The sequence below is a fragment of the Myzus persicae genome, unplaced genomic scaffold, assembly GCF_001856785.1.
Source record: "Myzus persicae strain clone G006 unplaced genomic scaffold, MPER_G0061.0, whole genome shotgun sequence".
NCBI classification, from domain to species: domain Eukaryota; kingdom Metazoa; phylum Arthropoda; class Insecta; order Hemiptera; family Aphididae; genus Myzus; species Myzus persicae.
The window spans coordinates 724,768-744,611 of record NW_019104178.1 but is presented as its reverse complement, the minus strand read 5'-3'; the positions used below and the strand labels follow the sequence as shown (position 1 = coordinate 744,611).

The 19,844-nt window shown below is 26.5% G+C and overlaps 2 protein-coding genes across 3 annotated transcripts; both read right to left on the bottom strand.

Moving 5' to 3' along the window:
- Window positions 1–7,394: 7,394 nt before the first annotated feature.
- On the bottom strand, window positions 7,395–9,768 carry LOC111039663 (histone deacetylase complex subunit SAP30 homolog). Of its 2 annotated transcripts, XM_022323258.1 has the most exons (4): window positions 9,480–9,768; window positions 8,556–8,729; window positions 8,287–8,475; window positions 7,731–7,865 (listed from the first exon to the last, which is right to left on the bottom strand). In XM_022323258.1, exons 2-4 carry the CDS (start codon window positions 8,724–8,726, stop codon window positions 7,731–7,733), a joined length of 495 nt encoding a protein of 164 aa, XP_022178950.1. In that variant the 5' UTR covers window positions 8,727–8,729; window positions 9,480–9,768. The 2 variants fall into 2 exon arrangements, with proteins under 2 accessions (XP_022178951.1, XP_022178950.1); XM_022323259.1 differs by lacking the exon at window positions 9,480–9,768 and having other exon boundaries at window positions 7,395–7,865; window positions 8,556–8,726.
- Window positions 9,769–11,893: 2,125 nt separating this feature from the next.
- LOC111039657 (N-acetylgalactosaminyltransferase 6) lies at window positions 11,894–16,755 on the bottom strand. The gene is made up of 10 exons (XM_022323253.1): window positions 16,055–16,755; window positions 15,836–15,980; window positions 15,305–15,471; window positions 14,940–15,131; window positions 14,204–14,381; window positions 13,488–13,716; window positions 12,994–13,215; window positions 12,346–12,441; window positions 12,135–12,275; window positions 11,894–12,074 (listed from the first exon to the last, which is right to left on the bottom strand). Exons 1-10 carry the CDS (start codon window positions 16,302–16,304, stop codon window positions 11,913–11,915), a joined length of 1,782 nt encoding a protein of 593 aa, XP_022178945.1. The 5' UTR covers window positions 16,305–16,755; the 3' UTR covers window positions 11,894–11,912.
- Window positions 16,756–19,844: the final 3,089 nt, after the last annotated feature.

The window sequence follows — 19,844 nt, the reverse complement described above, 5'->3', positions numbered from 1 at the left end:
AGCGTCCGCGCGATCCCGCGCGTGTGCGTGTGCGTGTGTGTTCGAGCATACGTATACGTATATACCGTACGTGTATATCACACACGACGGGTGCGCGCACACACACACTGGCGCGCACACACGTATATATATTTTTTCTCTCCATAGTCATATTGTCCTTTTTTCCACCGTTTATAATGCCACTCTTCCAACCGCCACCCGCCACCCCTCGCACCCGACCGCCGTCGTTGCCGCCGCCGTATAACGTATAACAACGTACGGCTCGCACACACATCGTACATTTATAATATAATATATATATGTGCGAGGGCATTACACATACACTCACGTGACGACACACGTTACACGTTACGTGTACGTATATTGTATAATACATTATAATATTGTATATTATTATTATTATTATTATATTGTGTACATACCCTTTCAGGCGAAATGCACGCCGTGCGCACACTAAATGCCGTACGCTCGTTTGCCGCCGCAGCCGCCTCGCACGAAATAATTTCAAAATGTTTATAACATGGTATTAGGTACTACTATAAACTAAAAAAGAATACCCACATGCACCAAATCGAACAAAGTGTTGCACGAAAACGCTGCGCACACGTCCTGCATCTGACGTCGAGTTATAATATTGGATAGCTTGTCATCAATCTTTTCGTGATAATATATTTTGTATTAGGCAATTTTTCATAATATGACTTGTTCGGTGTGGATTAAGCCATTTGGGACAACTATCGGTTCGACTCAATTCTTGTCGTTATTTAATCGGGTATTTATAGGAATATGATGTTATGAAGATCGTAGTCCACGGGTTGTTTCCAAACAGTTTGATAAAAATAGACAATACTTAGTCTATAGACTCTAGCCTCTAGGTTATAATTTATGAGTTATAATCGATCAAAATTCATCTCTTATACTTTTTAAAAATGTGCTTCGATTACATAGCTGATACTCAGTGTTTCCTAATGATATTGAATTCAAATGTCTTAATTTCCATTATTTCGATGTAGGCATATTATGCTGCGAAAACAAAATAATCTTTAATAAAACGTGTCACGTGGAATGAGGTAAAAACTTTGCCAATGTTGTATCCCCGTTTACCGATGTTGTTAAACGGTTGTCCCGTGAACGGGCTTATTACGAATATACAATACCTAACTATAATAATCTATATAATGTTGTACGCTTCGCTCTGGAATTATAATAATCTATACACTATACCGACAAAACAAGACAAAACCCAATGGACAGCTGATGCACCATTACACGTTTATGTGACGTGTTTATACGTGCACACTAGCACACTTAAACATAATATCATATTATTCCTTTGTGCATATTATAATAACATAAGATGCAACATAAACCTATACCTATAGGTATATATATATATCATAAACTATAGGCTATATGCCTATATCAGCTGCAACCTGCAGCGTGCAATAACTGCAATGTCAATGTGCATAAGCAAAAGCGCGCGTAAAACTATAGACTGCGTTGACGATCGCAAATGGCAATTTTTGTTTTTAAACCACAAAAATAACGCTGTGTAGACGTATAGTTTTGTAAATGTACGCACGCAAGTACCTCCGCAACATAATAAACGCATCTCTTGGCTCTGCTATACATGTTTGTCTAATGAAGGATTTAAAAAATAAATACAAATGTTAAAATGTATATCAATATATTGCGGTACATGTACATAAAACATTTCATTTATTTGCAAACTAAAAAAGTTCTATTATCATAAACTTCCTGGTTTCTATAATATCATTACAATATTACATAATATGATATGATATATATATAGACAAAATAAAGCTTTCGAGTTAGTACTATTCGAACAGAACATTAATTCAAAAAGGCAAAAAACTATATAGTTAAAAAGTATTACTACGTAATACTACAGTAGCGCAGTAGCCAGTAGGTACTACCTAACGAACAAGATTATAATTTATAAGTTATAACTCAACTACACAATATATTATTATTATACATTAAATATCTATCTAAATTGTACTGTGTGAAAAAAAAAAATTTTTAATAATAAACGTAGGTAGTATTTTATAGTACCTTGTTCGGTATTGGTCGGTACCTACTTCAATGGTGCACTTGCAGTAACACTCGCTAGCACACTCTGCATACAAATTTATTATAATATAGTATTGAATTTTATTATATTTATATCTATACACACGCAGGTATATAAACACGAATATCTGTATACGAATATGACTGTATGCGCCCATATAGATGGTTCTGCGACATACAGAACTTATAAAAACGATATGTAATGCAATATTATACATTTATACGACATACCTACTTAGTTACGTATAGACGTATAGTACTAACTACTAAGTACAATACGTATAGTATAATAGGTATAATAATTAAAATATTTTTGTCTTGCGGTTGTGTTTCACTTTTAAAACATTATGCGTCCATGCATAATCCAAAACAGAGATTTAAAACATTCAACCGAGTCACAAACATTCAGAGGTTTATTTTTACTGTTTAAATTGTTTTTAAATTTAATTTGTTCTACGATTAAATTATTTTTATATTAATATAGTTGTTTTAAAGTAAATATAAGTTGTTTTATTTTATATTAACTCGACTAGAATGATAATATCAATGATCATAGTTCTATATTTAAATTTGAAATACCTACCTATACAGACTACATAATGTGCCTACTATATGTTATTGTTGTTGAATTCGATAATTATTTACCTATTCCCATGGGCGGATAGGCTCATCGGGAAATAGGGATTTCCCCGGAAGGTCCCTCCCAAAAAAAAATTTAAAAAAAAAATAATAATATAAAAGTAAATTTTTATAATACTGGCTGTCGCTCTGGCGGCCCGTAATGCGATGCGTATTTGAAATATTTGTACCTAGGGGCTTCTGTATAAACTCGTCGATATTCGTATTGATGCATATCTACTTTGTTGTGTGTACTATTGTGCTGAAACTAAATTATGTATAAAATGTAAATATAAATAAACATAATCGTAAATCGATGTTCGAATAACAAAAATAAGCAACAATAATAATAATTAATTTTTCGATTAGCGATACCTAAGTGTGACATATCTACTATCTACGTTTATATACATATATTCATATCGTAATAAATTCGATTTGTTCTATTTTTAAACAACGCTTGAATGTCTAAAATATCATCTTCTCTTAAGTCAACATTAATAGACAGTTTATAACTATAAACCATAAGGTAGGTAAGGAAGTTCAATAATATAATTTACCTATTCTTACTCTATGGTATTATTTAATACTTCATCAGGTGTTATTATTTTTAGTTTACTTTTCCTATTGGGCATTGGCTATAATTGTGACTGTGGCATTTTGCAAATATTGTGTTTTAATTTATTAAATAATATATGTGATATTATTAATTATATCTAAACAAAATTTCGAAAGGGGGGCTTCAAAAAGAAAAAAAAATGGACCAAGATTTGTGCCAACGATAAAACTCAAAAGAAGTTAAATTCTTTTTATAAACAATATAATATGGCCATAGGCGCTAAGTATATGTAGCCCTATTAAATATATCTAGGTAAAAACTAAAAAAGTACCTTACCGCCCATGATTACACCCAGATTTCGGTAAAATACTTTTTTTAAGTATTTTGAGTACATATTCCGAATACCTACCTAAAAAAAAATATTCAAAATACACACCTATTACACAATACTTTATGATGATGGTATTTCGGATTTCCTAATATTTTTTGAATATTTTTTTTAGTATATTTCGATGACAAAAATAATAGTTCATAATGTTCATATTTTATTAAATTATATATTGATATTTATGAATGAACAGATAAAAAGATTAATATTCTTGATAATATACACATGCATGTTACTACCTATATTAGTTATAAATTGTACCTATCAATCCAAATTTTGTAGTATTGTGATTCATTTAAATATTAAGTTTGGTAGATGTGACATTTTTTCCTAAAACTTAATAAAGAAGAATTACACTCGCAATAGTTGATGTTAACATTTTTGACATATAATACTGTATTTCAGTACCTATTTGTATATAGTTATAATACTAATACAATTATAACTGTTTGTATAATTGTATACAACGTATAACAGAAATAACTGACCGATGTAATAACAGTTAACATGTGCTAAATTGTGTTTTTATCAAAATAATATCTTTTATTTTGAATAAACAACTAACGAAAATTGTATAATATCAAAGTAAAAAATAAAAATATTCAAAAATATAAATAATAATAAAAGTTATTGAATTTGTATCTAAAAAAAAAACTGAAAATAATAAATAATGAATCATATGTAATTTATAAAGAAAAATAAGGAGATGTGATTGAATGCTAAAAAGTAGGTATTCGAAAATACTGTATTTAGAATACTTGTAAAAAGTATTCAAAATTCTGTAATTGGAATGCTACCCAGGTAGCAGTAGACTTAGGTAGGTAAGCCAGTCTAGGTATACCACCTATATTAATATAATGATTAATTTGCTGTTTTACATATGGCTAGATACTCTGTATTCTGCAACATAATTATATTTTTTTATTGTATAAAATCAAGTTATTATGTATCTACCGATTTGCAATTGAATTAATTCGTTTTAACCTAAATTGGCTACATAATCTATGCATGATACATTAATTTAAACACTATCCCCATTCCCCAGGTAAAATAACTTTTTAAGTTTTCAATCTATTTAAAAATGTCTCTAAGTTTAGAATTCTTTTTTTTTAAAGCTTATGTATTTTAGTTTTGATGTAATATGTATTGTTCTATGATAGTAATTAATAGTATAGTACAAGTAGTAGCCAGTAGGCAATGCGTAAGTGAATACGGAAAGGTATATGTACTGTATGTGTATAGCACATATAGCATAATGAAAAAAGTGAAATAATACCAAAATGTCCACAATGGTAAATAATAGAAATAATTTCAAGAGGCTAACATTTAAAAAAAAATCTATAAATATGTTTGTGTATTACAATAACTATTATATACTTAATTACTGAATTATAAATTTATTTAAATCTTATAAAATTATAAATTACAATTTTTAAAAATATTTACGGAAGCATTCATTTTTAATTATAACTTACAAGGTATTTTATATCTATTTAATATTTTAAATATAAACTAACTATTGTGTGTGTTTAAATGTTTAATGATGTTATTATTTTTCCAAAGGGGTTTTATGTATCATTTTTTAGATGTGGAACTTAAGCTCGAAATCCTGATTAATCTAATACTAAAGTTCTTAGCCAGTAAACTATTCTGAACATATCATCACAATTCACTGTTAACTTTACAGAGTTTTTAAATTTAATATTAACTTATAAAACATGTTCAATTTCTAGTTATGGAAAATCTGCATGTAATATTTAGGTGTTTTCTCCACAAATGTAAAGGCATATTTAACAACAGCAAAAAACCTATGCATTTGATGCTTTGCGAGGAATATAAAAATAAAACCATAGATGTTAATCATTAATAAATATGTAGCAATAATTCAGTCCATAATATTTATAGTTTGCAGTTTTCTAATACACAACCAACATATTAATAAATACCATATTAAACATTTTAAGTTGTAAAGAAAAAATAAAAGCAATAAATATAGTAATATGATTTGTTATAGTTCATACATATATTAGTTATTTTATACAAACTGACACTACACAGTGCCACAACTAGAGGGCCCAGGCGAGAGTTAAATTTTGGGGCCCCCTATTTCAAACCTTTAGGCCTGAATAGGGCCCTCAGCACCACCTCTAACTGTGGCGCTGATAACACACTTTCATTATTTAATTTGAACTAATATACTTATAAATTTGAATTGATTCCAATTGATTTTATAAGTTATTTGTTAACGTTGTGCAAAAGGGAAACAAGTGATACACATTTTGTGGTCAATTTGGATTATATAATATTAAAAATTACATAAAACTCATTAGATAATTCGGCTTTTTTTAAAAATATTTTGATATAAATATTTTCAAAAAATATATATATATAATGACTAATATAAAATATATTATGTTATACACTTATTTAAATTAATCGCTTTGGAATTTGAACACTTAACCACTTTTAGCACACTACATTTATTGCTTAATATATTCTGTAATGAAAAATTGATATTCTATAAATTTATTTTAAATACGTCCTAATAAAAATTACAACGATCTTAGTCTAAAATAAATTTAAGAGATTTATGTAGTTAGTGTTTCAGTTCAAAAATGGGATTTTACCCAGTAAAATGAATGGGTGATTTCTTAAGAGAATGTGGCACCAGCGTGTGTTTTCTCAGTCTTACAAACTTATAATGTAGGAAGCAATTTTTATGTAAATAATAATTCATTTTACTCTGTCATTTTTAAAATTAATGTGAATTGGATCATTATAACATTTAAAGATAATATTATTATTAGAAACTGAACAATTTTTGTACATTTTTAAATTATCATAACTTAATTTAAAATAATGTCAATAAAAGCATCCATTGTGGCCCAGATAATAATCTCATCTTTAAATTGTATTACATATAATAATAACATCCTTTATTTTTGATCCTAGTATCAAATGCCAGTATTCTTAAGTGTTAAAGACTATAATGTAATATTAGCATACTTGTAAAATATTTTTTGTAAGTATTTAAACACTTATTATTATATTCTTTGTAAGTATTTAAATACTCATTATTATATTTTGTATTTAAAAATACTCAATAAAAAATTCTTTTGAACTAGATTTTTAGTTTGGGTTTTTTGAAAATTTTTTTTCCAGCAATGCCATATCGTCAACTACACATATAATTATTACATTTTGATATTGACGATAATGGTAAATATTTGACAATAACTCAAATATAATGGGGTTAATAATTTTTGAATAAAAAAGTAAGTATTTTTAATGTATTTAAAATTGAAATACCTTTTAATTGAAGTACTTTAAATACTTCTAAAAATAATTTTTTAGAAGTATGAATATCAGTAGTTATTCCACTCTTAAGTTATAATAGTATGATTAATTTTATTTTTACAGCAAATTTCATTGAACAACATATATATGAATATTATATATTTGTAGAGATAAAAAAAACCATTATAAAATGCTAACATAAAAATTACATTACATAGTTCTATCACTTAAAGTTATGAATAAATTATTAATTTTATTAACATTTTTAATGCTAGATGAAACATTATTATTAATAATTTATTAAAATTAATGATTATTGAAATTTTATTTAATCACATTTTAATAAATAATAATAAAAATTAATAAATAATAATAGTAAGTTTATATTTATAATGTCAATATGTTATAAATGTACAATAAATAAAATGTTATTACATACAAAAGAGATTAAAAAAAATATATTTTTAAGTTTGAACTCAAAATGAGTTCATTGTTTATCAAGGCATATAATTTATAACATAATTGATTCAAAGAAATGTTTTTAAACACTACATTTTAAGGAGAAGTAAATAAATATATAAATAAAAATATTGATTTAACACAGAACATACAATTTTTAATCACTAATTTAGGGAAAGATCTATAAAATTTTTCCCCTTAACTATTTGAATATTTTGTTTACATTATAAATTAATGTTAATACTAATGATAAACATTAAACATACATAATACATATTAAGAAAAAATTTTACAAATTGAAAATACAGAATTATACTACGACGGTGTGTCTGAATTATTATTTCCATTTTTTTGATCTAATTTGTTACCGTTTGTCTTGATTGTGTATATGAAGAATGTAAGGGCTTCTTTTTCATTAACAGATATGGTTTTAAAATGGTTTAACAATGTCTGAGAAAAAAAATCATGATTAATAAATATTTTTTTAAGATGTATTTATTTTAATTTGTCACAAACCAACAAATCTTAATCCACAAAATATTTCATACTCAAGTTATCTTTTGTATTAAAATAGCAAAATGTTATTTAAGTATGACTTAAATGTTTAAAAATATTTTTTTCAACTGATAAAAACATACATTTTGATATTGTGGACTTTTTTACTATCAATATTTAACAATTCAATAGTAAGTCATAGGTAGACATCTAGTTGAATTTAGAGGGGGGGGGGAGGCTAGAATAATCCAATAATCATTATAATAGTTTTAATTTTAGGATGCCTAAGCCCCCCTACGGCTCTTCAGATATCCGTCTATGTAGTAAGTTAAATAAATACTACGAAACATACAAATAAAATTTGTAAAATAATTACCTCTGCCATTTGAGCTTTATTCAGACTGGGTTTGGTCACTACTTTAAAATGTTTTTTATAGCGCCTAAGCGTATTCATCTGTAGTTGTGAAAAATCTACCTCTGGTGCTTCATCTTGACTAGATGGTTTCAGCGTTCTAGCGCTTTGAATCATACTCTTGTGATGATCACAAATGTAGATGTGTCTTGCCTACAGAAAACATTATTTAATAAAAATACAATAATAACTAGAAGTCTAAATCAAAAAAATAACTACAAATTATAACATACAACTGCGTCCAAATGTAGTTTAAGTTGTCTGACAGTGTTGCGAATTTTTTTACTATATGATGCGTTTCCAGCTTGTCGTTGACAGCGAAATCCATCTTCCTGTAAACAGCAAATCTTATCAAGTGGGCCACGTGAATCTTCTTCACCAGTACTAAAACCGTTTTGATTCATTTTCTAAAAAATAAAAATTATTAATTAATTAGATTCTGAAAAAAAAAATTGTACAATTAGGTACTAGTAAGCAAGAAAAAAGAACATACAACTAAAAATAAATAAATTGAATATTTTTCTAATTAGTATTGAAAATAATGCCCATAATATGCACCTAGTTGAGAATTAAATAATAAATCTCAAATATAAAAATTATTTTTATTGAAGATGAAATATAAACTTGTTTAGTTGTATGTGTTATGTTGGTCATTACTTTTGAATTAAAATTTTAAGTTAAAAATCATCAATGTTTATAATAAAAACTGATAAAATTAAAAGCTTTTAATTCAATACAATAATCAATGGATTTTAAATATAAGCAATAATATAATAAATTACATAAATAGGTATATTGTATATCATACATAATATATTAATATGTTATATTATGATAATTGGTTTTCTAATAAGTTGTAAGTTGAATTCTTTATTATCAGCGGGCAGCCTACTATTGTTCTATGCTACCATCATTATCCTTATGATAATTCATAACTTTTCATGGATAAACAATCTGAATGCAGCTTTGCATGATAATTAAATATTTATTTTATGATGCATACTAAGAATGGAAATGTTTAAATTTTGATTTTATCAATTATCAATAGACTAAATTTTCAAATATTTAAGTTACAGTCATCACTCATTACTCATAATATTTTAAACTATTATACATACTGAAATATCTAAATTAAGAGTGACATAATATTATCTTACCTTCAACTATATTAATAGGTTAAATCTAATTCAAATATAAAACTCAAAATTGTGGGTATTGTGTTTAAATTACATTTACTGAACAGGATAAATTCAATGTAAAAATATTGATTTTCACACTTCATAAAATAAACAACGATTTTTCTTACAATATGGTGAAAAAATTATAGAAAATGTACAACACCACGATTTCGGATTCAACGTTTCAAATTTACAAATTCATAAAAATGTAGAGTTTAATGGCAAAACAATTTTTTTCATTAACTTGATAATAATCTGTAATGATACCGTCTGCTCGTTTGTTTACGAGTGGAAACCATAATAGATAGGAAAATATGATAAAGTACTATTGATAAGAATATTAAGAATTAAGATATCCAAGTGAAAAATAATAAATAATATTGTGATAATGTGATGAAAGATGAAACAATTTATGAAAGCCCAGCTCAATTTTGCGAGCACGCTGAATTTCCAGTCTCTAAACGTATTTTAACACAACTCAATAAGCTATAATTCCATGTACAATATAGAAAAAAATTTAAAATTAAATCCATCAAATTTAATAATTTATGTATCCTTCAGATGAATAATTTTACTTTAGACCTTTAAAATAATATCAATAAATTAAGATAATAATATGATCCACCAATTTGCTCCTATTATACCATTACATAATGTAAGACAATTCAACAAAAAAAGAATAATAAATCTTAATAATATCTGCAATACATGGATGTATAGATGCTGTTATTTAATTTTTTGTATTCAAAATGAAACGTGCTAGCGCCCAGTAATATTTATCAAATGCAGACATTGACACATGTTTGATTGTAACTTAAAGTACTAAATATTTTTCGGTATTCGTTTATATGTGACCTACCGAGCAAAAATCGAGTTTAGTATGTGTTATGCCTAAATGATTATTTATATTGTTTATTAACAACGTGCAGGCACCAATCTATTAGCAGGCAAATAATTTTTTAGAACAAAATAATTTAATGACTTTTTGAATAATTTTGACATTTCCTGTAATAGCCAATTCAACATTCATTACTAGGTAATTAATACAAAGACTAAATTTTATGATTTTTAATTTGATTTAAAAACTCTAAATGAATGTCCAATATGGTAGGTTAAGCATTTCAGAAGCTCACATACTAAACAAATACCTATTTCTCTACTTGAAAATCTTGGTTGGGTTTCCTTAACTTTGTGATACCTTGAGTTTTGTCTATTAGTATGTATAGGTACAATATATTTCAGTGGCAGAGTTGTATTTATGAATTTTAATTTCAATGCCAACACAAAACATAATAACGAGTGTATATGATAAATTTCACCTCACAGCTAATAGTCTAACATGATTACCACCTGGAATTTAAAAGGTTTAACATAAGTAACTTACAAAATAAATTATTATTATTGGAAGTCAAAGGTGACAATAAATATTAAATAGGTTTTGCTGTACCTACTTAAGTCATTGATTAAATATACAGGTACATTTAATCAATACTTATGTCTTGTCTATTGAATAATTATACAATTAATATAATTAAGTAGTATATTTATTATTTTAATATTTAATTTACAATCAGCCAAATCAAAAATATTTTTAAATAAATAATTTAAAAATTGCTTTACATAATTGCAGAGTGCAGACTGTAATAATATAATAGTTCATTATATTTTTATGACTAAAGAATATAAATTGGTAACAAAATACAATTTCAAATTTAATACAGTAATATCACAGACAAAAAGTAAAGAATATAACAAACAATTTATGGTACAAGTATCAATACTTTATAGACTAATTATGTTTGTATGATATTGTAGTAAGAAACAATTATTTAGTTACAATTTAAAATGTATATAATATTATGTAAATTCATATTTGTATTATCTTAGAGAAGTCATACATTTTTTTGTATTGCAGCTGAGCCAATGTTATTTAAGGTTGAAATATATTAAGTATAGAGTTTAAAAAATAGGTACTTTCTATGCTTGTTAATCATTAAACAAATGTATACTCTATACAACATATTTTTAATGTCGATAAGTTAGGCATTTTGTGATAAAATGTGTTCTGTAGTTTTCTATTGTTAAATTTTTTCTTATGTTATCTAGTTATTACTTGCTTCTTTTTGCATTGGTATTAAATCGTAATTTTTCAATGAAGTTATTTATTTTTTATTTTTTAATATTAAATTTGTATTATATGGGCATACTGATATTACATTATAATTTGTATTACTTAACATTATTTAAAACAACCAAAAAAAAGATACACTTTATTATTTCATGACTTAATTTAATGTGTATAATAATACATATTAAGTATAATTAATACTTATTACGTAAGTTTTAGTATGTAAATAAATAATTTGTTCAAATAATTTGTTACCTAAATCTTAAAATAATATTTATTGTTCTTTAATGTGTTAATGACCAGTTAGTTGATTTGGAGTTGAAATTTTCTATTATCCATTTTTGATCATCATTTTTTTGTTTACATTTAGTTACATACACTTTTCTGGTACTAATATCATGTTCCATACATCTAGGACTTTTCCCCTGGACAAGTTTCATTTTACCCTAAAATATTGTATGATAATTGAATAAAAAATAATATTTTAATTAAATCAGAAAATATACATGATCATAATGCCATAGTTGGTTTCCGCCACCATTATGGCATCCATATAAGCTGATTTTTGCTTTTAATGATGAGTCACTTATATCCAAACACATATTTTTTCTTGTTTTAATATCATTCCGCCAACTTAGAATAAATTTCTAAAAAAAAGTTACAACATTTAAAACATACTACCTAGTATAACCAAACCCTATATTTTCAAATTATTACTTGATTTTCATCATCACTATCACTACATTCTTTTAAATTGAGCGGGTTATCTGATGTAGCATCTAAACATAGCTCTGGAGCAGTAAAAGTTCTTATCTAAGACAATAAATAAAGCTAAATCAATTAAAGTAGATATGAAGTTACCATATAATAATATCTTTATAACTAGAATTCTAATCTTAAATTCTGAAATATAAGAACAATTCAAAAATATAACAATACAAAAAATCATTGATTAGTGCTCTTAAATATGAATGTATCCAAATCTTTTTTGTTGTACCTACAAAAATGTAGTTTATTCTTAAATATTAAATAATAAACAATTTACAAAAAGTTGTTGTGCTTATGCTTAGATAAAACACACTGGATAGAGCTATAGTGTTTATCAAGCATAGTCTGTGCTTGAGCAGACCTGTTAGGCCCCAATGTATTTATTGCACATGAGTCAAAAATGAAATAGGTAGAGCGAGATAGGGTGTATATTATCTAAGGTAGTGGTAATATAATTGCTGTTATATATTACTACAAGCACTTTATGTTTTGTGAATATGCAGTGGTGACATTGGAACCCAGTTGCTATATTTCAATACTTTAAATCATAGCTCTATCTAGTGTGTATCATCTAAGTGCACATTAATATTCATTTACCTTTCCTTTAAACACATCTGGTGGTTCAATAGGCGGATATTTTTCGACTAAATCAAATGCTACTTCATGCATGAACCATTTAAATGGATTGCATTTAAGATTTTTTCTTATTTTTTTCTGCTTAGATATATCTCCAGTATTAATATTCCTGTAATGTGGTCTACGCAGATACAAATATTCAGCATACTCATCCATCCACACTTCTGCTACACGGCGATAATTCTGGAACAATTTTTTTTTAACTTTATAAAATGACAATTGTTTATATAGTGATTTTAACATTTATAACATATTAATTTTTTTTTTAATCAAACTAAGAAGTAATAATTTTCTTACGTAAAAACAACTAAAAATTATTTAACTATAATTTAAGTATTAATTTAAATTGGAATATATTATATAATTCTCTATACACTGATAAAAACATTTTTCAAACAATTTACACATTTTGTTAAGCATTATATAATTAAATAAAATAGCAACGATGTATTCACCTTTCCAACAAAATCACCAATGCCAGGATTCGGGAACGGTGCAAACTTTCTATAGATATGGCCTACTCTTGAACAAGGTGCATCTAAAATAGTACCTCCGCATTGCCATATTTTAAATGATAATTCATACTGTTCTCCACCCCATATGTCTAGGCCAGGGTCATAACCTCCAAGTTCCCAAAACCATTTAGCCGATATAGCAAATAAACCACCTGCCATTACAGGGCTCCTATAAAAAAAAATTTAATTAAATATGTATTACATAATACAACTTTAACATAAACTGGACAGGGCACACAAAATTGATTAAAGTTATAATATTGTAAAGTGAACCATTAAATTATAAAAAAGCAGTAATATGCTATAATTTATGCAGAAAAAATAAAACTAAGTTTATTCGTACATTCTAAATAATACAACTAAAATATATATGATGATTCATGGGCATTTTGTTCTTTAATTATACTTTTATCCAAATTCAAAATAAATTCTATAACAAAGCTTAGGGAATCTAGAGACTGTTTTCTTTACAGTTTTAGAAAAATAGAACATCTTAAATTATTTATTTATTACGGTTTTTAATTACATCTGATAATACATTTAAAGTTTAAGCCCATTAATAAAATACAGGTCATACAAAATAATACACTCAATGCATGTAAAGGACAGCCTAGGTAAAAATTATGTTTAAAAAAAAATGTTCTATACTATATTACCGAAATGGTTTGGTAGGATACAATAGATCTTCAGGTAAAAGTGGCAATCTTTTATAAAAAAATTCCCAATCAAATGCACCTCTAGCACCTTCATCCTGTGCCCGGTATTCAAAGGTTTCAAAAGCAATGACATCAATGAATGGACATACACATGTTCGATAATCTTCAGTAATAGGTTCTAGGTATAAATTACATTATATTATGCACAATACAACATTTTCTTCATATTTTATTTAAAAGGATGTCAGAGCACTGTTTGTTTTCTCTCTCTGGCCCACGCTCAACATAGACAAAACACATTTAAGCAGAATAATTTTTTTTATGTTTTAGAATAATTTTAGAGTAAAATCATCCATTACAAAATAAATAAAGAATATTATTTTAAGAGAATGACATATCGATTTGTTTTAATATTGTCTCAAAGCAATTTAAAAATCATTTCAATTTTCAATTTTTTTTTCGAATACCAAGTCAAATAATAATAAAATATAAAACCAATATATCATACCCTCAAAAATATTATCATCTAAAATTTTTTTAATAGGTGATTTTACTCTAAGGTTACTCAAAAGTCATTTAAAAACAATTTTAAGTAAAAGCGTTTTATTTGTGTTGCACGTGAGTCTGATAGAAAACAAATCAACATCCTCTCAATATTGTAAAACAAAATTGTACATAAGTACATGATCAATTACAATGAACATGTAATATATAAAATGTATAAGAAAAATTATACCTAACAGAGGAGGTAACCAGTTAACATTTGCTTCCGTATGCGAATCTAAAAATATTAAAATTTCACTGGTGGCTTTTCTAGCTCCAGCTAGACGAGCTCTAATTAAACCTTGTCTTTTTTTCAAGTGTATGATTTGAACAGTATCAGCTAAGTTTTTTGATAAAAAATTATCCAATGGTCTCTTTAAACTAGCTAGAAAACACCAAAAATGTATTTTATTAAATGATTTGTTTAGTAGGTATGTAGATACTCAAGAATAAGTTAATTAATATAAATTAACAAGAATGTAAGGTGTTGTTATTTATAAGCACATTTCAGTGATAAATTAATAAAACAAATTAGGTATGTATTGGGTAATTAGGTACCTTTTGTACTTGAATCATCCACTAAAATTATTTCTTTAAGTAAGATTTTAGGAGAACGGTTTAAGACACTATACACAGTTCTAAGAAGTGTTGAGAAATGTTCATTATGAAATGGAACAACTACACTAACAGTAGGTAATTTCCTATTATATTTTTTAAAACGACACCTGTAAAACAACATAAAAACAAATATTTCAATATTGGAAAAACAGATTGAATATATATCATGAGCAGTGGCGTCCAGACGGGTTACCAATTAAAGCAACAGCATGCACTCTTGAGGGGGGATGGGTATAATTAATTTGTCATATCTATGAAAACTTAAAAAGTATATTATAATAATTAATTTTTGTGGACTACCTATGTGAATAGAAATGTTATCATTGTTTGAAAGCAGTTAAAACGTTTTTTTACAAAAAAAATAAAAGGTGGATGGTAATACTTTTGTTATCTGCGTGTGATCTCAAAATTCTTCTGTGCGCCACTGGACAAGTATATGAAATAATATTTAAACTCAGGTAAAAAAATTACAATTTGTGTCGTATATCTGGTATTGAGCGATTAACAGATATGCTGTCACTCAACAAAGCATTAAATCCATTTACTTTATATAACTCATCATATTTATGTTGATTGAGTGTTGAAAGAGAAGCGCTAACTCCTTGTTCACCAATACCTGGATATAATTAAATTTACCAACATCAATATAATACAATAAAATCAAATTCATTCCACTAATAAATATATTACCAGTTCGTTGTTTCTCTATGTTAATAAATTCCCAATCATGCCAGTCAACCTTATTATCATGATTTTTATTTGCATATAATAACTGTTTGCTGGCAATATCCATCTTTCCTTGTATATTTTCATTATTTTCATATTGATTAATTCGTGTAGACAATTTGAAAATCACAGTTGTCACAAGGGCAGTGATCACAACGAAAATGAAATACTTAAGTAAGCTTTTAAGATTTCGTTTCATTTTGACTTCAGGCATGGAAAGTAACCAGACATAATAATAAAATATTATTTTATACCTACCAATATAAATACTGTACTTGATTACAAGCAACAAGCAATATTTAGTAGGTACGTGTACCTAACAAAAACTAAAGAAGTAGGAGACGTTTCGTTCCCATAGCAATATAAACGTTATGAACAAATAGTACTGAAGTAGTAAAATTGAAATACCGACAAAAAAAAAATGACTAATGAGTGATGACGGATGGCAGTGGCGAAAGATAAGTAGAGAAGTGCATTTTCAAAATAGAGACAACGGCATAATAATATAGATGTATAGAGTATCGCGACAAGGCGTAGGCAATCTGCAAGTCGCACTGCCAAGTGCCAACACGCGCCGAGTCTCCCACAGCCGCGCTTTATCTTTATCACAATTATTCGTTTTTATCATCAATAATGGCAAATCATGACATAATAAACAATATGATGACCATCGAACATTATATTATAATGTTATGACAGAACCATGAAGACTACAATAATATAATAGATAAGAATAACACTATTAAAATTTTAAGTATAAACTAATTAAACTATAAACTATTATAACACATTATTTAGTCATGTTAGTAATGTAGTACACGTACACACAGTTAGCTACGAAATGTGGTATAACAATAACATAATGTAGACTAGTAAAAAGGAGTAACAGTAATCAGTATACAAAATACATACCTAATAAATAATAATAATATTTAAACTCATTGGCTTAAATACACGATTTGGGCCAATTGGGAATTAGTCACCCCAAATTTCTACCAAGTCCCCCTCCCAATTCCTTACACTTTACACCGGTAGACGGTACCACGATTCAAGATAGATAGTTTAGTATCAACCTGTGCAAAACAAAAATGTTTACGCAACCTCGGTTTTTGAAAAAATCTAATTTATATTTTTCTTTGTTGTATTCAAAAAAGATAACCTTATCCATTATGAAACAATATATTAATGACCTATATTGCCATTTCTACACATGTAATATATTTTTAAAATAATTTGGCTCATTTTGAACTATTTATAAACATAAAATATGCCTTTAAATATTTACAATTAAATAATACTTTTTTTAACAAAGATACACAAATTATTATAGTTTTATACTCAGGGTATTTTTTCCTTGGCCGCTTAAATACATCACAAATAAAAAAAAATGTGAAGTCAATCTGTTGTATATAAAATAATCTTTTATACCGTGTATAGTAAAAATATAGTGTACGATGAAAACAACTCTATAGCGGCTAACAGTGCTAGCGAAGACTAAATTTCTAAAGATAGTTTATTATATATGTAATTATATTTACATTGGTAATTTATTTTTTTATAAGTAATATCGTAGTAGTATTTCATTGTGTCTATTTCAGACCTTCTATCCGGAGGGATTGTACATTTTAAAATGGATATATATCATAGGAGCAAATATTTTTTATTTTTTTGTCTTTTAATGTTTCCATTTTTAAATTTTAAATTTTAATTCTTATTTTAATCTGTAATGTTTATTATATTTTTGTCTTTTAGTGTTTCCATTACTAATTTTAATGTTTATACTACTTTAATTAATTAAGTTTATTATTAGTACTCCAATTTCACCAATAAGAGATTTATCCTCAGTGGTGTGTTGGGCCATTATACTCGATATTCTTTTATTATAACTACTGTACTGTGATCATATTATTATGGCCAATAATAAATTATTATTATTATTATTATTATAAAGTAAAGAAAAAAGCGCCCATAAAATATTTAGTCATTCAGCACAACATAAATTGGATAAAAAAAGTTTTATTTAATATAAATTTTTCCAGTAATACTGTAATAGTGTACCCCTGGTAGCCCCTCTGAAATAAATACTACTAATTGTATCACACATCTACGATCTACTCATTGTATTTTATAAATCATTTAACATTTTTTTAGTATAGATGAAAGAAATTAACAAGTAATATCATACAACTTCATTCGCAACATAATAATACATTAATATTATATTGTCTGAACTTTGATTACCTACCTATTAATATTGTAATACCTACTAATTATCTGGCTAATATAGCTCACCTATATAGGTATTAAGATGTTGTGACTATTTCAAATCGGAAATGACAATTGCATAAACATAACTTTAAATTATTATAATTTTTTTAATTTTGAAGTTTCGTTTGGAAACAATCAAAAGCGTGAATAACAAAATCATGACTAAAATCAGGAAATAACAAAAGTTTAAAATTTAGAACCAAATATAACACGAAATTGTGAACGTCGCTGCCCGCGTCGTGTAGACGTGTAGTAGGTCTATTTACTTAATCTATATTTACTCTTAAAATTAGACAATAATCAAAAACACATTTAAAAAAATATTATTTCATAAAATATGATTTAATTTTAATTAAAAAACAGGTAAATATGTTAAAATGTCTCAAAAAGTTCAGAAATAAGACTAGAATCTAAAAAATTGCAAAAATATGCAAAATTCAGTTCTCTGGATCAAGAAACAAATTTTTAGTTAATTCTGCTATTTCTTAAACATTAAAAAAAGGGGTTTAATATTATATTTATATAATATTGTTTAAATTTATACATATAGGTAATATCAATTATTAAACATTAATTTTAATATTTTTTTTAACTTGGTAGATCTGACCTGTTTATTATTCTAAACAAATTAGTTGTGACATATACGGACATACAGTAACACTAAATTTATAATATAATAATATATATATAATATATAATATATATTATAATGGATATTTGTATTACTTTAGTAGATAAAAAATTGTATTTCGCGTTCAAAAAAATATTATATGAGTATAAATTGTATTATTCAATTGTTTTATTTTTGACTATTCATAATTCACAGTATCTTAACTAATGAGTATCGACATTTTTTTATACTAGTGTACATCAGTTTAATAAATGCACTAGATTATTATTTTAATGTTCAATGTGTTGTGTAATATACATGTTTATGATTACTAAGCGCCTAACTGATACGAGGGCAATGGCACTGCGAGCTGCGGGTCTGTGCGGCTTATATTATATTCTAGCCCCTCCAGATTATTGACTCTAATTGCGTTTAAGCACACATCATCAAATTTTAACTATATAGCACTATAATATCTACTATACAGTGTTTATTTTACTTTTAGTTACCCAGAAAAAAACTCAGATAGTCGTTTATTGATTTAAAAGAAACAGACCATTCAAATTATTTGTTTGTTTATATTTTACTGTAGGTAGGTAGCCTTATTAGTTTTTCTTATTTTCCACGTAAAACCGTTTTTTATAAAACTATGCAATCATGCAACAACTAACCATTATGGATATTGGGTACTGACGTGAAAGCCAAGGGTGAGACACGAGACCACTTGTAATAGTTGTAAGTTGTACCATGCTTGCAGATTGGTTATTGTTTGAATTTTCTTATTTTTAATTGAAATTGCCTATATCAAACCCCTTTAACCCTTTAAAAATCAGTTGTGCTGTGTCTACGGTGTTATCTAAAAAATATTTTAGATAA

Bases quoted from the DNA above. Each gene is read 5' to 3' on its own strand.
- LOC111039663 (XM_022323258.1), bottom strand. From the start codon at position 8,726: ATGAATCAAAACGGTTTTAGTACTGGTGAAGAAGATTCACGTGGCCCA. The intron at 8,476-8,555 runs GTATGTTATAAT...TGTTTTCTGTAG, and splicing joins AACTACATTTGGACGCAGTT to GCAAGACACATCTACATTTG. The intron at 7,866-8,286 runs GTAATTATTTTA...TTTTTTTCTCAG, and splicing joins ATAAAGCTCAAATGGCAGAG to ACATTGTTAAACCATTTTAA.
- LOC111039657 (XM_022323253.1), bottom strand. From the start codon at position 16,304: ATGCCTGAAGTCAAAATGAAACGAAATCTTAAAAGCTTACTTAAGTAT. The intron at 13,717-14,203 runs GTAATATAGTAT...TTTTTTTTATAG, and splicing joins TATCCTACCAAACCATTTCG to GAGCCCTGTAATGGCAGGTG. The intron at 12,276-12,345 runs GTAATAATTTGA...ACTTTTTTTTAG, and splicing joins ATAGTGATGATGAAAATCAA to AAATTTATTCTAAGTTGGCG.